Here is a 22,326-nt window from a genome sequence, read left to right on the forward strand (position 1 = left end):
CTCAAGGCCACAATAGCGGAATCCACCTGAACCATGCTTTCTCCCCAGCCCGGGTGGTTCACCGTCCCCTTTGACGAGGAAGAGGGCAAACTCCTGCACTTCCTGGGGGTCCGTGATGCCCATCTGCCTGCACAGCTCTTCCAGCACCTCTGCTGCCACCTAGACGTGTGGACAGAGCTGCGATAGGGGTGCCGGGGAAGGAACGGGGCTGTGGGGGTGGTGGGTGTCCCAGAACTGAGACCCACGGCTTCCTGTGTCTCCCTGGCCCCCCCGCTGCGGCCCTGCACTCACTGTGAAAGTGCGGATATTGGTCTTGTAATCCACACCCCCAGGCAGGTGAATTAGGACCAGGTGGACTACTTGTCCTTTCTGCTAGGGCAAGCGCGGGGTCAGTCCACCCATGGAAGGAGGCCCAAGCTCCTGCCACCCACAGGGAGTCCCAGATCACCACCCGGCCCGCACCCCCAGTACCAGGAAGGCCTGCATCTCGCTTTGGGAGGGCAGCCGCCGGCGCCCCCCATACTTGACTGTACGCTGGAGGTGCTCCTGGCTGCTCTGGGCCAGCTCTGCAGAGAGGAGCCAGGCCGGGTCATGAGCATCTCCCAGCCCCTCCCTGAGCTGCCGAGACCCCTGCCGGGAAGCCCCTCCCCACCGGCACCTTGGCGAGGGCCCCAGTCCTGCAGAAACTTGGTCACGTAGGGCATCAGTGTGTTCGACGGGGGGACACAGCCCGTGAGGAGGCTGAGGAAGCGCCAGCCTCTTGCACAGAGTTTCCTGCAGGGCAGAGAGCCTGGGCTTCAGGCTGGCCAGGCCGCGGCGCTGTGCTTTCCCTGAGAGGCCCGCCCCTGCTCCCCCACCCCCGTCCCCCACTCACGGCCGGGGGTGTCCCGTGACCTGCTTGATGGCCTGACAGTAAACCTCGTCCCTGAGATCCTCCTTCTCCTGGCAGAGCTGTGGGGACAGGAGGGGCAGGGCGGTGGGGGTGGCGTGGGATCTGAGGTCAGAGAGATCCTGCTAATGGCCACGGTGGGGGCGGGGGGGCAGGTCGGGGTGACAGCCCACCGTCCTCTGTCGGGCTTGGTCTCACTCGCCTCAACAGCATCTGCGCCGCTGGCCATTCGCCAAGTCACCAACTTCACCCGCTTCCAGGCTGAGCTGGGGCCTGTCCTCCTCCTCCGGGCCCTCCACCCAGTCATCTCGGCTGACTCCCCTCACCTCCGGGACCTCTAGAGGCTGCAGGGCCCTCGGGCCTCTGTCTGCACCTGCTCCCTGGTGACCTGAGCTGCTCCCATCTGCTCATGACTCCCCGGGCCTGCCTCCAGCCCAGACCCTCCACTTGAAGACTGGGACTTCAGACTTCACGTGTCCCCAACAGATTCCGCCACAGGCCAGCCCTGCTCCTCACTCAGCCGTCCTTGTGGGAGAGCAGCCAGTGCCCTGGCCAAAGCCTTGGTGTCATCCTTGGCCTCTGTCTCACACCCCATAGCAAACCCTCCTGCTGCCTCTGGGCCTGAGCCAGCACCATGTCTTTCCTAGGATTGTGGCAGTAACCTGTCCCTTGCCTGTAAACTCCCAGAATCACAGACAACAGCCAGAGCAAACCCATGAACTGTAAGCCACGTCTGTCTTTCAAACTCTCCAGTGCTTCCCCGATCTTGAAAACTAAGAAGTCCTGACAGTGGATGGCAAGGCCTCTGCGCCCTGGACCCACTGTCCTTGGGCCTCACCCTCTACTCCCCGTTGCTCGCTGGGGCCAGGCTCCTCCTCTCACCAGCCCACACTCGCTGCCCCCAGGCGCGCAGGCCTCACTCCCTGGGCTCCTCCAGGCCTCTGCTCCAAGGTCACGGTGTCACCAAGCCTGCTGCACCATAGCAGCCCCGCCCCTGCTCTATCGCACTCCATGGTGCTCTTGGCCCCGGGCACGCTGCATCATGGTTTACTGACCATTTCCTTTAGGTTGTAGGCTCTGTGGGGACCTGACCAACTTGGCCAAGTTGTCCTGAGCCCAGCATATAACAGGTGCTCAGTGAATATTACTGGATGATTTGAGCATGTAGTGACCAAGGAGAGGGGATGCCCTGGAGGCCCAGCAGGAAGACCAAGAGGGGCCCCCAGGGCTCACTGTCTCCCCTGCAGCTTCCGGCACATTCAGCCCGTGCTCACCTTCAGCAACCCGTAGAGGAGATCCAGCTCATTCTTGCCCCGCGGCTTGGACTGGTCCCCCATAAACTGCATCAGAGCTGTGGGCAGGACACGATGCGTGGTGAGCCGGGACAGGGGCCTGACCCTGGCTCATGCGGCCATCGCTACGTGGGGCCATCTCATGCCTTGCTGTCAAGATGCATGGGAGCCAGGCGAAGTGGCAGTCCCAGCCTTACGAGTGAGACAGGGTTCAGAGATGCTGTGGGCCCCAGGGCTACACAGAGCACATAGCGAGCCAGACCCACTGCTGCCTTCCAGCCCAGACCCCACACAGGCTACAACCCCTTGAGCATGAGTAGAAGTGGGGGGGGGGCATGCGGCACAGGAGCCACCCATGCGCCTCCCCAAGAAGGCAAACTCAAGAAGGTGGCTGGACTCCTAGGTCGCAGGCACAGGGACCCAAGAGGCTGTGGCCACTCACCCTGGAAGCTCTCCACAGCTTGCCTATTCATGTCCTCATCGCTGAGGCTGATGAGCGATTCCTGGATGGGAGCCTGTGGCCAAAGAGGCTGGGCTGTAGGTCTGGGGCCAGCGGGGCAGGGCCTGGGGGCAGGTCCGCAGGCCTGGCTCCCCCCCCACCATCCCCTTTACCTTGCTGTACCGCACCAGGCTGGCCATGGCCTTCTCAGCATCTCCACCGGTCTGGGCCGGCCTGAGGGGGCACGGGGAGGACATCCCCGCTTGCTCAGCCCTCCCACCCCCCTCCCAGGCCGGGTCTGGAGGGTACAGAGAGCCTTGGCCTGGGGAGCTTTAAGCAGGGAGGCCTGCTTCAGGGCGACTGAGGATGGACTGGCACAGGGCTGTGGGGAGGGCAGGAAGGGCACTCACAGGGTCTGGGGTTTCCGGAAGTAGCGCAGGGCAAACTCCTGCATGGTGTAGGCGGAGTCCGTGGGCAGGGCGACGTAGGCCACGGAGGGGGACAGGCTGGTGGCCGAGTTGTCACTGCGCGCCTGGCTCCAGGGGTGCGTGGGCAACTTAGGAACACAGGAGACCTGGTGCCACCCGAGGGTCCGCTGGCCTGTCCCGAGGCCCTGCCCCAGCCCCCAGCCCCGCCCACCCCAAGAGGAGCAGGCAGAGCAGCTGCAGTGAGCACACCACCAGAAGCCAGGAAGGTCAAGAGCCGTTTATTGAGCATTTTCCAGGCGCCACCGAACTAGGTACCACGAGAGCCGAACGAGAGGCAGACAGCCCCGCCCCTGCCCACGGGGAGCTCACAGTCTTGCTGGGGAGAGACAGGGCAAGAAACCGGGAGCGGGCGGAGGGGCAGCACCAGGCCAAGCGCTGCCCACCCGGCCGGGGGGTGGTCCTCAGCCGCCCGGGGGCCAAGGAGCCCTTTCCTCAGCTCCTAGTGAGGCCTTGCCTCTGCCTCTCCCGTCTTCCTCACCTCCGACGCCCTATCCCACTCTCTGCGCTGCAGCTGACCCTTGTGCCCCCGGCCGCTCCTCTGCTCTGTCGAGAAGGACGAGTCCGGAGCAGCTGCTGGCTGCACAACGTCAGCAGGGAAGAGTCCGGAGCGGCCGCCAGTGGAGCCGAACTGCCAGCCTAGAGATGCCCAAGGATGGAGTCTCACCCACCCGGCCTCCCCGCCCCCCGGCCCACCGGAGGCGCCGTCTTGTCTGCCCGCCACTCTGCTTGCCCCATGGATACCTGGCGCCAGGGTAGCCACCGGCAGCAGCTTGATGAGGTCCCCACGTTGGAAGCTGAGGAGACTGTGGTCGTCGGTGATGTAGCTTCGCAGGGCGATGACGTAGCCGGAGTCCTGCAGGTGGGCGGGCGGGTGAGGGGCCAGCCTGCTTGTGACCCCTTCCTGCCTGTCCCCCCTGCTCCCCTGCTGGCCTCCCTTTCCACCCAGTGTCCCTGACTCCAGGCAGCTCGAAGGAGCATGGCTGACAGCCCCGAGACCAGCCAAGGCGGCCTGGGCAGCAGGCAGCAGCAGTGGAGGCCCCCTGCCAGCCCACACTTGCCTTCTTGAGCTCGCTCAGGAAGAGCTCGACCATGGCCTTGATGGCTCCTGCCCGGGCTGTGTGCAGCACCAGCTGTTCACTCTTCAGCGACAGCTCCAGGGTGGAGCCGGCCGGGCACTCCACGCCCAGCACCTCAGCAAAGCTGGGCCAGGGTGACGGCATGAGCCGGGGGGCCGTCCCACCAGCCCACCCCCGCTGCCCATCCCCGCCCCCTGCCCCAGCCCCGGCCCCCCCTCACCTGTACGAGCAGAGAGTCTTCAGCTGGTCGGGGTGCAGGCTGGGGCCCTGGGTCACCTTGAGCAGTCTCAGCCCGCGGTGGGACACAGCCAGCAGCTGCACATCGCTGCCGCTCTCGCCCTGCCCGGAAGGTGGGTGGGTCACAGCCCGGCTCCCGGCTCCAGGCCACCGTCCACCCAGCCCTCCCCGGCTCTCATCCTGCTGCCAAGGAATCCAGCTGGCACCCAGTCCGCTGCCATCCCCAGCCTCACTGACCGAGACAGGGAAGAGGCGGGAGAAGTAATTGGCCCAGTTGTCCCTGGCGGCCAACACGATGCGCTTCTTGACGCCATCCTCAGCCGTGTCCAGGGAGTCCAGGCCCACCTCCAGGTCTCCTGCGGGCGGGAAGAGCCCCAGCCTGTCCTCAGGCTGCTTCACAGCAGGGACCCCAGCGTTTACTCCCTCCCTCTGGACAGGTCCAACCCCCATCACTCCAGCTCCCTAAGCCTCCCGTGGTCCCTGGACCCTACCCAGCAGGTCTTTCATCTTGCGCCTCTCGTCCTGGGAGATGCGGATGCAGGACTCAGCAAAGGTGTCCCTCAGGATCTGGGGGCAAAGCCAGGCATTCACCACCCGGTCCCGAGGCCTCAGCCCACCCCAGAGGCAGTGCAGGGCCCCGTGGGCACGACGCTGAGGGACGCAGGGGCTTCCAAGCTCAGGGCCACTTCCATGCGGAGCTCCCGCCTGCCCCCCCAGCTGCCTGCACTAGTCAAGCTGCTGCTCCTCCTTCAGCTAAGCGTCCCTGAAAGAACAGACCTGGGGGAGGAGGGGGTGCTGTAGAACTGAGGGGAGCAAACACGAGCCTCTGGGAGCATCCACAGTTTGGCAGGGAGGCGCCAGTGAGCACCTGCTGTGTGCCTGGCCTGTGTTGGGTGCTGCATATGCTTCATTTTGAATCCTCGTTATGAGTCAAAAAGGGGCTTTCCTGGTGGCTCAGACAGTAAAGAATCTGCCTGCAACGTGGGAGACCTGGGTTCGATTTCTGGGCTGGGAAGATCCCCCGGAGGAGGGCATGGCAACCCACTCCAGTGTTCTTGCCTGGAGAATCCCATGGACAGAAGAGCCTGGCAGGCCACAGTCCATGGAGTCACAAAGAGTCAGACAGGACTGAGAGACTCTCACACAGAAGTCAAACATGGTCCTCATTCTGAGGGATGTTGTGAGGAGTAAATAAAGGGAGGCAGGACTTGAAACACACCCGCGCCCCACGGTGGAAACCTGGCCGGGGGTGGGGAGGGTGGTCTGTCTGCACATACCGCAGCGGGGCTGGGTGCTCACCTGCTCACAGAGGAGGCTGAGGCAGTAGGGGTGGCCGAAGTTCTCCCGGGGGTAGAACACCTGGACGGGGGCACGGGAGGGCGAGAGTGGGTGGGGTGGTCCCCCCGCCAGCCCGGCTCCCTGCCCCACCTCGCCTTCTGGGCTCAGAGGAAACCAGGCAAGGAGGTGGGCGGTGGGGAGCTGACGCTGGGGTCCCAGGCTGGCTCCCCCACTGCCTGTGCCTCGTCCCCCACCCAGAGAAGCCGGGTTGAAGCCCACCCTGGTGCCCACCTCCTTGCGCAGGAACAGCCTCCAGGGGGCGCTGGCGTAGGAGAAGCACACGCTGCCCGAGGGCACGAGCAGCTGGGTGGAGACCCCCTGGTCCCCCATGGGCTCCACCAAGCCTGGCAGATGGAGGGGTCAATGAGCATCAGGCGTGGGCCTGCCTGGGGGCATGGGGTGATGGGGGCACAGGCAGAGAAGACCGTCCTCCCCAGAGCCCTGCTCGCCGGGCCAGCTTCACCTCTGCTGCCTCCCTCCCACCCGCCGTCCCAGCTCCCGCCTGCAGCTGTCCCGGACGTGCGTGGGCCCTCCCTGACCACGTCAGCAGGGCCACTAAGTTCCTGACGAGGCTAACGCCCTGTGTGTGACAGTCCGTCTGTGCCAGACAGGCCCCAGGGGTGCCCCGGCCCTGCCCCCCACGGGAACGCGGAAACTGGGGCTCCTTGGCCACGGCTCCAAAGTCCGAAAGCCTGAGCTGCTGACCTCGGTGCTGTGAGCTCAGAGAGGTCCTTGGGAATCCCCCCCACCATGCCCCCCTCAAAGCCCACTGCACAGGAATTTGGGGTTCCTTACTGCGGGGCTCAGCTGGAGGGCTCGCTGGCTCCCAGGGCGGGGGCAGTGGGGGTGCAGGCGGAGGCGGGGCTTTCTGGGCAGTGGGTGGGTTCTGGCCAAACAGCTCTTGAAGGGGCCCCTGCTTCTCCTTGATGGAGCTGGACGGCATCAGCCGTGGTCGGGCCCTGGGTCGAGGGGCTACGGCTGGTGGGGGGGCCTTCCCTGGGCTGGGGGACAGCGTCTGGGGAGGCACAGGGAACACACACAGGCTGTGAGCCGGGGCCAGGGTCACCCCAGGGAGCCTCAGGAGGACTCCGGAGCAGGGCGGCCACGCTCTGGACCCGACGGCACCTCACCTGCGGGGGCGAAGAGGCACCACTGATCCCCAGCTTAGCCAGAGCCTCATCCTTAGGGTTGTTTCTCTTCAGGAAACTCTGGGAGGGCTTCCTGAAAGAAGGAAGAGGTCATGAGTTCACAGGGTGACTCTCTGGGGAGCAGTTAGCCCCTCCTCCCTCCCCTCCCCCTTCCCCCTTCCCCTGGCACCTCGCTGGCTGCACCGGCACAGGCACGGGGCCGGGGCGGCTCTGGTACATGCGGATGATGTTGCGGATCTCCCTGCTGGGCTCTGCCCGCCAGGGCTCAGGGTCCGAGCTATGCACCACGGCTCTGCCCTCGGCTGGCCTGTGCCCCCTGCCAGGCCCCGCCTCCGTGGCTGGCTCAGCCTCAGCCTCCCGTTCAGCTTTGGCTGCACCTCGCGTCGGTGGTGGCGGCTTCTTCACCACCGGGGGAGGCGGAGGTGAGGGCCCTGCCCAGGACGAGAGGAAAGACGTGAGACCCTGTGCAGAACCGCAAAGGCCCAGCCTGCCCCCCGCCTCCTCACCACCTGCTCTCTGCTCCTCCTCTTCCGGCTCCTCGTCCTGCACCTCCGCCTGGGGGAGCTTCACCTTGGCTGGAGGCTTCATGGTCTTCACCGTGCTATGCTGCTGCCCTGTAAATGCCCCAGAGGGTCCTGCCTATTACCTTCCGCTTGGCCCACCCCTCTGAGCTTCCGTGGTGGCTCAGACAGTAGAGAATCCCGCCTGCAATGCAGGAGACCTGGGATCGATCTCTGGGTTGGGAAGATCCCCTGGAGGAGGGCATGGCAACCCACTCCAGTATCCCTGCCTGGAGAATCCCCATGGACAGAGGAGCCTGGTGGGCCACAGTCTGTGGGGTCGCAGAGTCACACACGACTGAGCGACTAAGCATGCGGGGCTCCTGGACGGGCCACCCTGACCAGAGGGCACCCCGCCGTCCCCTGGCCAGGCGGGGGCGGCGTCTGAGTCTCTGCGTGGGACTGCTTCCCCAAGGGCGCTCACCCAACTTCTGGAAATAGTCTCGTTTCTGCTGGAAGCTCCTGGGCTGTGGGCACCTGTCTTCAGCCTCCTGCGGGGTCTCCTGCTGGCAGGAAGGGGAAGAGAAGGAGCAGCCCTGCCAGCTAAGTTGCCATTCACATAGCACATGCACTTGGACCCGCAGGGCCGAGGCCGGGCAGCATCTCTTCTGCGTCGCCCTGTGGCCCCATCCCCAAGCCCCCACATCTCCCATGTCTGCAGCCCTGAAGCCAGCTGCCCATGGGCCCTACCATCTCCCCAGCCTTGGCCCCTCACCCCCAGGCGGACACCTACCAACTCCAGGCCACTTTCTGGCTCCTTCCGGGGGGTGGGTGTCTTCTCGGGCTTGTGGGTGATGGCCGGAGGAGGTGAAGTCGGGGAGACTGCTCTAGGGGCAGGGGCTGGGGCTGGGGCTGGGGCCTGGGCTGGGGCCGGGGCTGAGGTTGGGGTTGAGGCCGGGGCCAGGGCCAGGGCCTGACTCTGCTTCTGGAGTTGCTTTGCCTGCTGCTCCAGGGACAGGGTCATGGCCTGGGTGGTCATCTGCTGGGCCTGATGGACGGGGCATGGTGCGTCAGATGAGAGCCGGCCTTGCCTCTCCCCACAGGCTGGCACCCACGAGGTGATCCGTGGGCCCCGCCCGCGCTCACCAGGATCCGCGCCTGCTGGTTGATGAAGTCCTGCTGCTGGGCCGCCAGCTGCCTCGCGTCCACGCTGGGAAGCATGGGCTGTGGCTGTGGTGGTACCACCATGGCTGGGGGCGTGGCGGGCAGGCAGGCGGTCAGGGTGCGTTAGCACCATGGCTGAGCTCCCAGCCCCCTGCCCACTGTGCCCTCCATGTGGGACCTTCCCTCCCTCCAGTCCCTGCCTGCCGCCCACCCCCCACCCCGCCCCGCCCCCAGAAGGGACCAGGCGGCCACAGTCCAATCTTACCTGGGACCGGCCCCATGGCTGGCATCATGGGCATGGGTGCCGGCATCATGGCTGGCTGGTAGCTGGGCATCTGCACCATCCCTGGGTACACTGCAGGGACAGGGTCCTCCCATATCAGTGCCCACCCGGGCCCCCAGACAGCCTCCCTCCAGCCCCAGGCAAGGAGATGAGCACGGGCCAGAGGGGTGCGGATGGGAGCTCCGATAGCAGCTACATGGGAAGCACGGGCCACGCCTCCCCCCGACGTGGGCAGGGAGACCCTGGATGGGGCTCAGCCCCGCACTCACTCATGGGGTAGCTGCCTTGCTGCATGGGCCCCATGGCACCCCCTCCCTTCATGCGGCCACTCAGAGCCCTGCCTTGCTCCAGATCCTGCAGAGGCAAAGGTCACAGGTCAAAAAGTCAGAGCTAGAGTCCTAGGAGGGCTGGGAGGGGCAGCAGAGGCCCCAGAGCGGGAGGGACAGGGCTGGGCTGGGGTGCAGGACACTCACGCTGAGGCTGGGGTAGAGGACTGGCTCGAAGAGGTGGTCCAGGAAGCCGTCCAGACTCCCTGAGGTCTGGGACTCACCTGTGGGAGGTTGGCGTCACCTGCCGGCGGCAGGGGCTTCCTGCAAACCCATTCTCATCCCCCTGCCTGCCTGAGGGTGCCCACTCCCCGCCTTACCTGTACGCCCCCTGCTGGGCAGTGCTGGGGCTGGACCCGGAGGGGGGCCTGGGGGCAGTGAGGGGGCCTGGACGCTGGGGGCCAGGGGGATGTTCTCAGCTCTGCAGGAGACAGTGGGCCCAGCTGAGGGCTTGGGGGGCCACCTCCAGCCAAGGAGGCCCAGCTAAGGAGGTGGGGTGCCCAGGCTGAGGCAAGGTGTAGACGCTGCCGTGAAGTGGGGGCGGAGGGTCATCCCCACGGGCTGGGAGGAGGCTTGGGGGCGGGTCCCACAGCAGCACCAGGGAGCCCAAGGTACGACAGGGTGGCGGTGGGGTCGCCTACGACAGGATATGGACAGGAGCAGGCCAGCGGTGCTGGGGTGGCACCTACCGGCCACGGGGGGCGATGGGGTAGCTGTGGGGCCAGGCCGGGTCCCCCGGGTCCTCGGTCTGGCCGATCAGGTCCAGCACGAAGTCGCAGCCGGCCAAGTCCCTCCAGGAGTCCCCGCAGTGCAGCGACACAGACCAGCCGCGCGGGGGCGCGTCCAGGCCTCTGGGCGAGACAGGGGCAGGGAGGAGAGGGTGGTCAGCCAGGCGGGTGACCACCCGGAAGCCGCAAGGATGTGGGGGTGCAGCAGGGGGAGGCGCTCGCAGAGGGGGGCGAGAGGACCCGGTTTCCCTTCTTTTTCTGCGAAAAAAGGCCCTCTACCTCTGCGTCGGCACTGAGGTATTTATTTTTGTTTCTTTTTATGTATTTTTCTGCTGCATTTATTCTTCTACCAATTTGATCAGAGTCTGGGCCAAATCTAGCAGGAATGGTCCCTACTCGCTCTCCATCTAGAATCTGCTGTCTGGACCCTGCCTGCCGACCCCCGCACCTCGCCCCTACCCTGCCCCACCCCACCCCTTGGGCAGCAGCCCTTGGCCTGCAGGAGCAGCCGCAGAAGGTGCTCGGTGGGACAGCGGGCTGGGAGGGTGAGGAGGACTCAGGAGGAGGACGGGACAATGGTCAGTGTTGGCCAGACTCCCCCATTCCCGGCCCCCAGACCTGCTCTGTAGAATCCACCCGGCTAACTGCTCCCCTGTGGTCCAGGACTCCACCTCGGCCGAGTAGCACTCCTCTGCAAGGATGAGGGGCGGGGGTCACAGTGAGGGACAGCAGGGTCCACCCTGACGGGGAAAGGGGTGCTGTCCCGTGGGGGTCCCACTAGCAGGATGGCAGGGAGGTAAAGGTCACATCGGGAGGGCTGAGGCAGGAAGTGGGTCTGGGGGGGCGAGGGTGCCAGGCAGACTCTGCTGCGGGAGCCCTGAGCAGGAGGCGCGCCTCACCGCTGAAGGTGGACACGTCCAGCGCCATGCGGCCCCGCCTCCATCCGGCCGTCCACTCGAGCTGGGTGGGAGGGTGGGCCCGTGCGGACCCAGGGGCCAGCTGCGTCTGCTCCAGGGCCCCCAGCAGCTTGTGTTGGCACAGCGCTGCCATGCCCCTGGGGGCCTGGTCGGACACAAACCTGCGGGTGCAGCATAGGGCTGCTGTGAGCCTGGGGTGTCCTGCTGACCCGCCCACAGGCCCCCCCCTCCACTGAGCCCCCTACTTGAGCAGTGGCTTCTGCAGGGTGTGCATCGGCGGGAAGGCGCTGAGCAGGACGGCCATGAGGGCCCAGCCGCGCTGGCTCTGCTGCTCGTCAGGGTTGCGCCAGAGCTGGGCCACCAGCTGGCTGAAGAGCTCGTCACGCAGCCCCGGCCGGCGCTGCCCCTGCCGCACCAGGTATTGGCCCATGGTCTGCTCCTGCCAGGGCGCCAGCGAGCCGTCCGCCAGCAGCCGCAGCATCTGCGGACACCAAGCCAGGGGAGGCAGGTCGTGCAGGGCTCCCTGTGCCCGCCAGCACCCCGCACGGGCCCACCCTGTCCCCTCCCCGCTATGTCACCCCCACCAGCACCCCCGCATGGGCCCACCCTGTCCCCTCCCCGCTGGGTCACTCACCACCTTGTTGATATCCAGGGCATGCTGAGGGTTCTCACCGTCCAGCCGGGTCAGGGGCTTGGTCAGCAGCTGCCCAGGGTGGGGCAAGGAGGGCTCCTGCAAGGAAGGAGGGTGCCACATGCCTGAGCGGAGGCTGACCCATGCTGACCTGCCAGACACAGGCCCGGGGGAGCCCCGAAGGAGCCCCGAAGGAGCGTATGAGAGGAAGACGGGCTGGCAAGGAAAAGTAAAGTTGCTCAGTCGTGTCCGACTCTTTTCGACCCCATGGACTGTAGCCTACCACACTCCTCCGTCCATGGGATTTTTCCAGGCAAGAGTACTGGAGTGGGTTGCTATTTCCTTCTCCAGAGGATCTTCCCGACCCAGGGATCGAACCCAGGTCTCCTGCATTGTAGGCAGATGCTTTACCATCTAAGCCACAATGGAAGTAGAACCGCCTTAAAAATACACCTTGTTTGGGCTTCCCTGGTGGTCCAGTGGTTAAGAATCTACATGCCAATGCAGGGGGCACTGGTTGGTTCCCTGGTCCAGAAAGATCCCTTGTGCCATGGGGCTACTAACCCCGTTCATCACAGCTCCTGAGCCCGCACACCGCAACTACTGAAGCCTGCCCCCTAGAGCCTTTGCTTTGTAATGAGAAAAGCCACCGCAATGAGAAGCCTGCTCGCTGCAACGAGAGTAGCCGCTGCGCGCCGCAACTAGGGAAAGCTCTCAGCATCAAGGATGCAGCACAGCCAAAACATAAAAATAAACATTAAAAAACATACATCTCAATTACTCTTTCTGATTAGAAAACTAAAGCCTGTGCATGCGGAAAACTCAGAAAACAGGAAAAGGATGAAGAATAAAAACCACCATCAATATACCAGTGCCAGGTATAACCAGAGTTAACATTTTCACCTCTTTCTTCCTCGTCTTACTTCCTATGTGAAGTTACACACGTCATCTCCCCACCCACCCGGCTGTTGTCCAGAACATCGGGACCGTGCTCGATGACATGCACTTTTGAATCCTGCTTTTGTTTCCAACACTGTTGCCTGGACACTCTGCCTTGTCATTAAACATGCTTTAACAACATGACTTCAGCATTCAATGGCAGGGCGATGCCACAGGTGTAACAAAGGTGTGGCATCTCTGATAAGTAACCATAGACTGAGATGTAGGTTCAACGGATTTTCCGAGCAACACTGTTGCATCTACAACCCCCACAACAGGAGATGGAGGAGGAGGTTGGAGAAAGAAGGACAAACACAGCTTCTGCCTGTTTGGGGGCTTGTGTCTGGGGAAACGTGGGCAGCAGCCAGCAGAGCTGAGGCCTGGGAGCCCACCTGAAAGCCGATGGAGATGAAGCTGGAGAAGGGGAACTGGTTGATGTCAGGCGGGAGGGTCAGGCTGGGCCGGGCGGGAACTTCCGGGGGCATGGCCTCGGTGATGCTCTGGACCCGGGCGTGCTGACGGCCTGGGATGACACGGGAGGCGGCCCAGAAACGTCCTGGTAAGGCAACTGGCTCTGGTGTCGCCTCCACCTCCCAGCATCAGTCCCTGGCTCCAGTGCTGGGGGAGCCGGGCAGCGAGCTGGGGGTACCCAGAGAGAGCACCAGAGGGAGCGACCACCGGGAGAGGAGGGGGTCTCGGAAGAATGAGGCCCATCACGACTCACCTTCCGCTGTCTTCAGCATGACAGCGAGCTCAGCCGGGATCTCCAAGCGCCCCAGCTCCTGGCGGAGAGGAGCAATTGACCAGAAACTCAGGGAGGGGGCACAGGGACCCAGGGGCCCTCCTCACCCCTGGGAGCTATAAGCTTCCCCTCCAGAGACCAGGGATTCTCGTCCTGGGCACTCCAATAGGGCCCCCCGAGCCCTCAGAGGGAAACCAAGGGCAGCCAGGCCTCCTCTTGGGGGGCACACGGATGGGCCTGAGGACAGGACCCATCTTGGCACCCCAGGACCCCACGCTCCTCCTCAAGCCAGGCCAGGTTCATCAGGCTCACGACCCAGCAGACACCCTCCAGCTTCCAGGCCACCTACCATTCTTGGCACCGTCTCGACGGCCCCGCCGCTGTGCCAGCTGTGCCGATGCCCAAGCTATAGGGGGAGATGCGGGAGGAGATGGTGTCTCCGTGAAGCGTCACCCCGAGCTCCCTCGAGGTTCCTCGCCCGCTCGGCAGTTCAGCTGACCCCTCCTCCTCCCAGGAGGCCCGGGCACCAGCGGAAGAAAGGTGCCGACCTAAGGGGGCTGGCGGCTGCCCCCCGCCCTCCAGAGCCCTCACCAGCCAAAGTGCTGTGGGTGTCGCTGCCCGTCTGCCAGGACCAGGAAGAGGGCAGGAGGAAGGGAAGAAATGGTCCCCTGGGGACAAAGTCCAGGCAGGGAGGGCGGGAGAGGGGCCGGCGTGTAGGCATTGACCTTTGAGCTGCTTTATGGCCCTCACGTCGGAGTCATTGGGCAAGACAGGGAGCAGCCCAAGGGGCCCCCGAAGGGGATGGAGGCACCCCAGCTGGCAGGGAGAGAGAGTCAGGCCCTGGCATGAAGGAGGGCGATGAGCTCCCGGAGGCCCCAGGCTGCCCCGGCCAGGCAGCGGGGACGGGACACTCCACCAGCAGTGGTCCCTGAGGCCTCGCCCCTCCTGTGACTGGGCGTGGAGGGTGGTCACTGTCGGGATTCGGCCAACTTGACTGGCAAAGGCTGGCTGGCTTCTCCCCTGAGCCTCCCCCTAGGCAGCACCCCACCCGTAGGCTTCACCTGTGGTCTCCGCCGTCTCCAGAGCAGGGGCCGGGCCGCCAGCACAATGGTGTTCAGCTGCCCCAGAGCTGCCCGCCGCCGGAGGTACCGCTTCCTGGAGGCCGGGAAGGGGGCTGGTGAGGAGTCCAAGCTCACACCCAATACCCAGATCCTCCAAGTTAAGACATGAGTGCAAAACCAGACCCCAGTGAAGCGCCAGGCTGCCTGACAAGCAACAGGGAAAGGATAGAACAGAAGAGCAAGTAAAACCAAGAGGCTGTTGTGCGCAGGGGTTAAGATCTGAGGCTCTGGAGCCGGCCACCCGGGTTCCTTCCTCGACTGTTTCGTCACAGCAGTCTTGGAGAAGGTCTTTACCTCTCTGGAGTTTTTGTGTTTTTTTTCCAGACAAGCTCGTGGCTTGTAGGATCTTAGGTCCCCAACAAAGGGTAGAACCCACACCCTTGGCAGTGAAAGTGCTGAATCCTAACCACTGAACAGCTGGAGAATTCCTTACTTTAACTCTTTGTGTTTTATTTTCATCATCTCTAAAATGAGAATTATTGGACTGTCTGCTCCACAAGAAGATGAAATGAATTAAAAGATGTGTTTGGAATAGAGTCTGGCATATTACTATGTAAGAAACAGAACTTTTTTTTTCCTCCCTCCAAGAAGAACTCCTAAAAATGAAAAAAATTACATCACTGGAAGTCTGATAGGAAATCCCAGAAGGGACAATATATTTGACAGTTTTCCAGATATGAGAAAAACCAGACTCCTCAAGGAAGCAGCCCTGAGCATGATAAATATTTAAAAATTAGTTGATACACACTTAGATGTGAAATAGATAAACAGTAAGGATCTTATCTTTTATTGAAGTATATTGGTTTACAATGTTGCCAGTATATAGCAAAGTAATTCAGTTACAAATGTATACATACATATATATCTATATCTATATAGAATATGGAATAGAATAATATTCACTATCTTGTAATTACCTACAGCGGAAAAGAATCTGAAAAAGAATATATATAGATATATATGTATGTATATATTTGTAACTGAGTTACTTTGCTATATACCTGCAACACTGTAAACCAATATACTTCAATAAAAAATAAATCTACAGCCTTTTTTCCATCAAAGTACACTATCGAGAGAGGAGACTAAAAAATAAGTAAATAAAAAAGAGAGAGGAGGCTGCTTGTAAATCAAATATTTGATAAGAATTTAGTATCCATAATATATAAAGAATGCCTACAACTCAATAAGAAACAAACAATCCGGTTAAAAATCAAGCAGAGGACTTGAACAGTTGTTTCTCCACAGAGACATACAGATGGCAAAGAAGAACATGAAAGATGCTCAATGACACTCATCATTAGAGAAATGCAAATCAAAACCACAATGAAATGCCACCTCACATCCATTCGATTGGCGATAATTTGAAAAGCAGAAAGTAACAAGTCTTGGCAAGGATGTAGTCAAACTGGAAGCTGCCCACACTGCTGGTAGGAAGGTAAAATGGTGCAGCCACTATGGAGAACAATCTGGCAATTCCTCAAAAAGGTATAGACAGAATTACCAGATAACTTGGAATTCCACTCCAAAGACCCCAAAGAACTGAAAGCAGAGATTTGAACTGTAACTTGCATGCTCATGTTTATAGCAGCCTTATCTGTAATAAGCCCAAAGGTAGAAACAACCCCCCCACACACTCAACAGATATATGGACAAACGACTGTGGTCCATTTACACAATGGAACAATTTTCAGGTGTAAAAATATATATGATGTTCTGACACATGTTACAAAAGGGACAAACCCTGAAAATATGTTTAGTGCAATAACCCAGATGTAAAGGGAGATATTGTATGAGTCAACTTAGATGACATATCGAGAAGAAGCAAATTCACAGAAACAAATTATACTGGAAGTTACCAGGGGCTGGAGGGAAGGGAGAGTAGGGTATGAGGTATGATTGCTGAACGGGTACGGAGTTCTTGCTGGTGATGAAACGATTTGGAGGGACTTCCCTGGTGTCTCAGACAGTAAAGAATCTGCCTGCGATGCAGGAGACCTGGGTGTGATCCCTGGTCAGGGAGCTATTAATAGATTCCACATGCCACAACCAACGATCCTGCATGCTTCAATTAAGACCCAGTGCAGCCAAAAAAAAAAAAAAAAAAGAGTATTCTTTCTGCAGAGTGGAGAACAGACTAGAATAAAGGACAGTTGGACTTTCCTGGTGGTCCAGTGGTTAAGAATCTGCCTGCCGATGCAAGGGATATGGGATCGATCCCTGGTCCAGGAAGATCCCACATACCACTGAGCGACTCAGCCTGTGAGCCACAACTACTAAAACCCAAGTGTTGGCAACTACTGAAGCCTGTGCTTGTATTCTGGAGCCCGTGCTCCGCAAAAAGAGAAGCCAAGGCCACGAGAAGCTGTTGCAGCACAAGGAAGAGTAGTCCCTGCTTATTGCAACTAAAGAAAGCCCACATGCAGCAATGAAGACCCAATGCAGCCAAAAAAAAAAAGACCAAAACACCAGTCCAGGAGTCAAGACAGCAGGTTTGTGTGGCCTCATCAGGTAATGAGCTTCTCGTGGCAGGGGGCATTCAAGCAGAGACAGCAGAGGTACAGGCAGTGGTGTCGGCAAGAAGAGTCCCATGCCGATGGGAGGCAGGCAGGCAGACTTGCCTCAAGGCCCTATGTCTCCCAGAGCCTGCCCCGCCACGTCGAGGAGGCCTACAGTCTCAGCGCCCCTGCACACCTGGCCTGGAGCCCGTGCACACGAGCCTGCATCCGCGGCAGGAGGCAGAGGCGCTGGTGGGAGATGCAGACGCGGAGGCCTCGGTGCAGGGTCTGCAGGGCCTGGGTGCGCTGCTGGGCCCGGCGCTGCTCCAGCTGCTGCCAGCCCGGCTCCCGCAGCAGTACCTGGGGGCAGAGGTATGGGCTGGAGGCAGGCCAACTGTGTGGGTGGGGACCACCCTGCCCTTCTCCCGAGGCCTCAGCTTCCTTCCAGGCAACCCGTTCTCCTGGGGTGCCCAGGACACCCAGCCCGCTCTGTCTCCCCACCACCTGGAAGGACCACCAGATTCTGAGAGGATCCCAGAATGCTTCTCCCGCTTGCCAGCCCTCCCTGCCTCTCTGCACACACACACCGCCCACCTGGGTGGCTCCCAGGTGACAGAGGGGTGACTCAGCCGCCAGCACCTGGCTCAGGATGATGCCACACCTTTCCCGGTCAGAGAGCTTGCCCTGCTCCTCGGCCCCCAGGGCCCGGAACCTGCCCAGGGACGGATAACTCAGGTCAGAACAAGCAACGAGCACCTCTCCCCACACTCATTTGATCCCTGAGCCCCTCGGGTGCATTCAGTCTGTAAGTCATTCAACAGTGATTTGGAAAGCACCTACTATGTGCCAGACACCCAGAAGAGTTTTGCTAAGAGGAGGAGAAGTGGATGAACGCACAGAGGCATGCAGAGGCATGGGGGTGACGAATAGTGGAAGGAGACACAGATGGAGGGAGAGAAGGAGAGAGACAGAGAGTGGAAGGGTCCCTGGGAAAGCGGGTCCGTCTTCCCCAGAAGGAGCCCCAGGTCTGCCAGCCACTCCAGGGGGGCCTGCCTAGTGAGTCCTGGCCCTGAGGTGCCTGCCGCCACCCCCATCCCGGGCCCTACCTGTCCAGGAAGGCCTGGAAGGGCATGCGAATGGGGAAGTTGGCGCCGCGGGTACACACCGCCTCCAGGATGCCCGCCTGGCGCAGCTGTTCTGCCACGTGATCCACGTCGAAGAGGCCTGGAAGCTGTGGCCAGGCAGTGGGGCAGAGCCAAGGACATGGAGTCCAGGGGCTCAAAGCCGTGGGGAGCACGGGGCGGGGCATGGGAGGGGCGGGGGTGCTGAGACGGCAGGGCAGGGGTGGGAGGGCTCTGCAGCCAGGTGCTGGGAGAGCTCACCTTTCCTGGATTGGGGTTGAGGCACTGGATGAAGGAGACATGGCTCCTCGTGGGTGGAAAGGGGAGTCACGTGAGCACAGACTGGCCCCCCAATTCAAACTCCCAGAGGTCAAGTGTGGGAGCACTATTCTCACCTGCCCAGCTGGGCTAGGAGGTCCCCCAGGGACTTCTGGAAGCGAGTGGCCAGCGTGGGTTTGCCTGGTCCTCCCCTGAATTCATCAGGCTCTGCTTCCCGGAACAGGCGGCTCACCAGCTGTGGGGTGAGACAGGGACTGCGCCAGCTCACTGGGCCTGTCCATGGCCCAGCCTGCCCCCATCCCCACTCCCTGGGGCGCCGGGGTGCGCCGGCCAAAGGCTCAAGGTGCCAGGATCTTGAAGGCCGGCCCCTTGGGCAAGACTGTCTGGGCGAGGAGGACAGAACGGGCCGGGGGGCGGGTACAGGAGAGCCAGCAGGGGCACCTGGAGTTGGCTCTGGGCAAGCATTTCCACCACGGCAGGGTCAAGATGATCCCGGTTTCTGTTTAGAAACTTGTGAACCTGCAAGAGACAATGTGAGGCGGGGAGGGGAAGTCAAGGAGAGAAGGCGGGTGTGGAAGCCAGTCCCTTTGTCAAGTGATCCAGCCTCTTCCCTCTGAGTTAAGAGTCCAACTTCAAAGGTGGCCTTTTATCTCACACCATGTACCAAAACCAACTCAAAATGGAAGGATCAAAGACCTAAATGTAAGACTTGAAACTGTAAAACTCTTAGAAGAAAACAAAGGGAGAAAGCTTCATGACAGTGGACTTGGCAATGATTTCCCGAATAGACACGAAAAGCACAGGCAACAAAGGAAAAATAAACTGGATTTCATTAACATGAAAACCTCTTGTGCATCAGAATACAGTGTTGAGAGTGAAAAGTCAGCCCACAAAATGGAAGGAAATATCACATATCAGATAAGGGATTAATATCCAGATTAATGTACAGAACTCCTACAGTTCAGTGTAAAAAAAAAAAAACCACCATTCAAAAATGGACAAAGGACTTGAATAGATATTTCTCTAAGAAAGACACACAAATGACCAAGGACATGAAGAGATGCTCAACATCACTGATCACCAGAGAAATGCAAATCAAAACCACAACGAGATACCACTTCCCACCCACAAGGATGACTTGTTCCACCCCAAACCAGTCACCCGATTGTACCGTTTACACCAGGCCCCCGCCCCCTTGAAGCTCTCCTCCTGGGTAGGTGTGCATCATCACGAAACTCAGAAGGGGGAGACGAGGTCCCTTTACGGAGTACCTTGGATGTGCCAGTCACCTGTCCCACCACTTCCGTGTAATTACATTAATCCTCAGGACAATGCTACAGGACAGGTTCCCCTTCCCATTTTACAGATGAGGACAATGGAGGCACAGAAGGAGAAGCAGACTGCCTAAGGTCATCGGAGCCAGGTCCCATGCATATGCTCTGCCCCTCTGGGTCTGGAGGGTCCCAAGGCCTTGACTCCCCCGTCCCACAATGCTTGCCCAGAGCTCAGGGAGTCATGCATGAGGTTAGGCAGAGGGGCCCAGGCAGAGAGAGATGGTCAAAGCCTTGGAAGAGGCTTCCCCACACTTATCCCGCTCACCCGTCAGGTGACTCCCCAGGGCCACTCTGCCCTCACCCTGATACCTGGTAGGTGACAGTCCCGGCATAATGTCGCACGGTGAAGATGGGAAGGGGCAGCTGGGGCTTGGTGTAGCACGGGTGGTCGCCATGGTGATAGTGGCACTTCTGCAGGAAGGTGTGGTCCGTGGCCTGATGAGAGGAAGAGATGCTCAGGCCTCTGCAGGTGTGGCTCCCCTGGCCAGGCTGTGCCTCTCTCCCCTGCCCCCCAAAACCACAGACACTGAACACATGGCGAGCTTTGGTTTGATCCCCAAACTTTCTTAGGAAGTTGCTCCATATCTGAGTCCTTATAAAGGGCGCAACCTCTTTCCCAGGGACTATTTTGAACAATCAAGAAAAAACATGGAAGCCTTGCACACCTTAGTCAATAAGATTTGGCAGCTTAGAGAACGTTTGATAAAACTATTTAAGAGAAACGGGGCTGGGGGACTTGAAGGCAGTTTTGGCAATGATTCCTGGGAATCTGGTCTCACAGTTACAGGTGTTTCTGAACAAGTTTTTCAAAGATACTTTTAAGAACCCATCCAGGGACTTCCCTGGCAGGCCAGTTAAGAGTTAACTGTCTTAAGAGTCTGAAAAAATAAAATAAAAAGAGACTCTGTGCTTCCAGTGCCAGGAATGTGGGTTTGATCCCTGGTCAGAGAACTAGGATCCCACATGCCATGTAGTGTGGCCAAGAAAATAAAAAAGGGGGAAGGATACAGTATATTTAAATGAAACATTAAACAGACATGGGATGTGTGTTTTTTTTAAGATTCACATATAAAAAAGCCATCCAGTAAGAGGCTATTTTATGGAGTTTAAGAACAAAGAATCTTGATGAAACCCCAAGCCCCTCATGGAGCCTGTACAGTCTGCACAACCCAGCCCCTCAGGCACGATGGTCCCCCTCCTGAAGTGAGGCGTCTCAGAGAGGTCAGCATCTCACTCAGGATTATCCAGAGACTAGAGATCTGAACCCAGTGTGGCCACCGCCTTCCCAAGTTGTACTGAGGGCCTGTGAGCAAGGTCCCAGGACCTCAGACTTTATTTCTCCCCTGGAAGGCCCTGCTGGCTCTGGCCTGGCCACCAGGCACCCCCCACTCCTTGTCCCCCAACATGAGGGGCTCACCTGGGACAGCCATGTCTGGGCATCCAGGATACTCAGGAGGCTGTGCGGCTGGTCTACCAGGAGGTCCAGGCAGGACTCCTGCGGGGCCTGGGGGATGGGCACCCAGGGCAGCAACTCCCTCCGACACTCCTCCTGAGAACAGCCAGCGCTTGGTTCGTGGAGACCACCCGTGCCCATGGGGGGCCTCATCTGAGCCAGAGCAGGGCTGACCTTCCCATTGTAAAAGATGAGTAAACTGAGGCTCGGAAGGACCGAGACAGCCTACAGCAAGGGGGCTCTGGGGCAGGGCTCTCAGTGAGTGCCCACTCTCCCCCAGGGCTGGCCTCCGTTCTAGAAGACAGCTGGGCATCCCGGCCTCCTCCCAGCCCGGCTCCCGTACCTCCTCCTGGGCCAGCAGCAGCCGGCGGTGCCATAGCTGCAGGCGCTCGCTGCCCAGGTTGTTACACAGCTGCTCCAGACCATTGACCCGCAGGGCCTGGGGGCGCACGGGCAGTGAGGTGGGCACCCACACGAGGTGGGGGGCCGGGGCAGCTGGGGGGACCAGCACACAGGCCTGCTGCCCTTCTCCCCCCTCCCACAGCTGCCCACGTTCTCCCCAGCACCAGGCAGGATGCTGCCCCAGGGCTGATGCTGCCGCCTCCAGGGTCAAATCCAAAGACCCTGGCCCAGCGTGCTCCCGCCTCCGTCCTGCCCCAGCCCCAGTCAGGCCTCCCTCCGGCAAGCTGTCCCCCTGCCTTCTGCCTCAGCACCGTTGTGAGCCTTCGGGCCTCTGATCACAGCCATCCTGTGGTCTGGAAGGCAACTTTTCCTACAGCCTAGCTCAGGGACTATCAGAATGCCACATTCTCATAAGCAGAGTTCCAGGCTGCTGCCTCCAAGAAGCCTTCCCGGAGTCCTTCTGTTGGAATTCCAGTCTCCTTCCTCTGTATCCCCAACACTTAACTATCAAGCCTAGCAGAGCCCCTACTTCATGCAGCTTTGTACAGCTTTTTACGTGCTCTAAAATACACACAAATGTGCACATGAATACACACACACAGATGCCATAGTCGTCCCTTCCGCAGAGAGGGGATGGTCACCAAGGACACAGTGGAGAGGAGACAAGAGCAAAAGACAGTGAACGGTGCCCATCGCGTCCCTCCTCCCTGGCCTGAGGGGGCAGGATGTTCTGGGAAGGGGGTGACGAGCTTATGAAAAGTCAGGGTGATCTGGGGGAGTCCCCTTCTCCCCCCGCCTCTTGGACACAGGAATTGAGGCTGACCCATCCTGGGGTCTTTCACTGCCTCAAGGCTCCATGAGACTCTGCAACAAGGCCAAGCAGGCAGAACTCTTCAGAGGCGACATCACGACTGGACAGGGCAGACGGCTGTACCTACGGAGCGTGCAGCTGTCTCATGGACCATCTTATGGTCAGAGAGG

The 22,326-nt window shown here is 60.3% G+C and overlaps 1 protein-coding gene across 1 annotated transcript in view; it reads right to left on the minus strand.

The window, feature by feature from the left end:
- Nucleotides 1–22,326, minus strand: part of MYO15B (myosin XVB) — a 30,307-nt gene that overhangs the window by 2,017 nt on the left and 5,964 nt on the right. The window contains exons 13-57 of the mRNA XM_061140790.1: nucleotides 21,287–21,382; nucleotides 20,908–21,039; nucleotides 19,800–19,925; nucleotides 18,598–18,675; nucleotides 18,273–18,391; nucleotides 18,139–18,184; nucleotides 17,863–17,987; nucleotides 17,351–17,468; nucleotides 16,953–17,116; nucleotides 14,199–14,292; nucleotides 13,487–13,543; nucleotides 13,120–13,177; nucleotides 12,788–12,951; nucleotides 11,460–11,555; nucleotides 11,071–11,306; nucleotides 10,808–10,986; nucleotides 10,527–10,599; nucleotides 9,870–10,031; nucleotides 9,501–9,601; nucleotides 9,328–9,404; nucleotides 9,124–9,208; nucleotides 8,837–8,926; nucleotides 8,554–8,657; nucleotides 8,201–8,455; nucleotides 7,892–7,973; nucleotides 7,077–7,521; nucleotides 6,890–6,980; nucleotides 6,555–6,774; nucleotides 5,991–6,103; nucleotides 5,721–5,780; nucleotides 4,913–4,988; nucleotides 4,659–4,777; nucleotides 4,405–4,523; nucleotides 4,167–4,308; nucleotides 3,850–3,961; nucleotides 3,587–3,744; nucleotides 3,031–3,176; nucleotides 2,794–2,854; nucleotides 2,624–2,696; nucleotides 2,164–2,240; nucleotides 875–951; nucleotides 659–774; nucleotides 472–566; nucleotides 292–369; nucleotides 27–159 (exon numbers count right to left, since the gene is read on the minus strand). Of these exons, the coding sequence (XP_060996773.1) occupies nucleotides 27–159; nucleotides 292–369; nucleotides 472–566; nucleotides 659–774; nucleotides 875–951; nucleotides 2,164–2,240; nucleotides 2,624–2,696; nucleotides 2,794–2,854; nucleotides 3,031–3,176; nucleotides 3,587–3,744; nucleotides 3,850–3,961; nucleotides 4,167–4,308; nucleotides 4,405–4,523; nucleotides 4,659–4,777; nucleotides 4,913–4,988; nucleotides 5,721–5,780; nucleotides 5,991–6,103; nucleotides 6,555–6,774; nucleotides 6,890–6,980; nucleotides 7,077–7,521; nucleotides 7,892–7,973; nucleotides 8,201–8,455; nucleotides 8,554–8,657; nucleotides 8,837–8,926; nucleotides 9,124–9,208; nucleotides 9,328–9,404; nucleotides 9,501–9,601; nucleotides 9,870–10,031; nucleotides 10,527–10,599; nucleotides 10,808–10,986; nucleotides 11,071–11,306; nucleotides 11,460–11,555; nucleotides 12,788–12,951; nucleotides 13,120–13,177; nucleotides 13,487–13,543; nucleotides 14,199–14,292; nucleotides 16,953–17,116; nucleotides 17,351–17,468; nucleotides 17,863–17,987; nucleotides 18,139–18,184; nucleotides 18,273–18,391; nucleotides 18,598–18,675; nucleotides 19,800–19,925; nucleotides 20,908–21,039; nucleotides 21,287–21,382 (5,428 nt within the window). The remainder of the gene's footprint in view (nucleotides 1–26; nucleotides 160–291; nucleotides 370–471; nucleotides 567–658; nucleotides 775–874; nucleotides 952–2,163; nucleotides 2,241–2,623; nucleotides 2,697–2,793; nucleotides 2,855–3,030; nucleotides 3,177–3,586; nucleotides 3,745–3,849; nucleotides 3,962–4,166; nucleotides 4,309–4,404; nucleotides 4,524–4,658; nucleotides 4,778–4,912; nucleotides 4,989–5,720; nucleotides 5,781–5,990; nucleotides 6,104–6,554; nucleotides 6,775–6,889; nucleotides 6,981–7,076; nucleotides 7,522–7,891; nucleotides 7,974–8,200; nucleotides 8,456–8,553; nucleotides 8,658–8,836; nucleotides 8,927–9,123; nucleotides 9,209–9,327; nucleotides 9,405–9,500; nucleotides 9,602–9,869; nucleotides 10,032–10,526; nucleotides 10,600–10,807; nucleotides 10,987–11,070; nucleotides 11,307–11,459; nucleotides 11,556–12,787; nucleotides 12,952–13,119; nucleotides 13,178–13,486; nucleotides 13,544–14,198; nucleotides 14,293–16,952; nucleotides 17,117–17,350; nucleotides 17,469–17,862; nucleotides 17,988–18,138; nucleotides 18,185–18,272; nucleotides 18,392–18,597; nucleotides 18,676–19,799; nucleotides 19,926–20,907; nucleotides 21,040–21,286; nucleotides 21,383–22,326) is intronic.

Source organism: Dama dama, chromosome 5, assembly GCF_033118175.1.
Source record: "Dama dama isolate Ldn47 chromosome 5, ASM3311817v1, whole genome shotgun sequence".
NCBI lineage: Eukaryota > Metazoa > Chordata > Mammalia > Artiodactyla > Cervidae > Dama > Dama dama.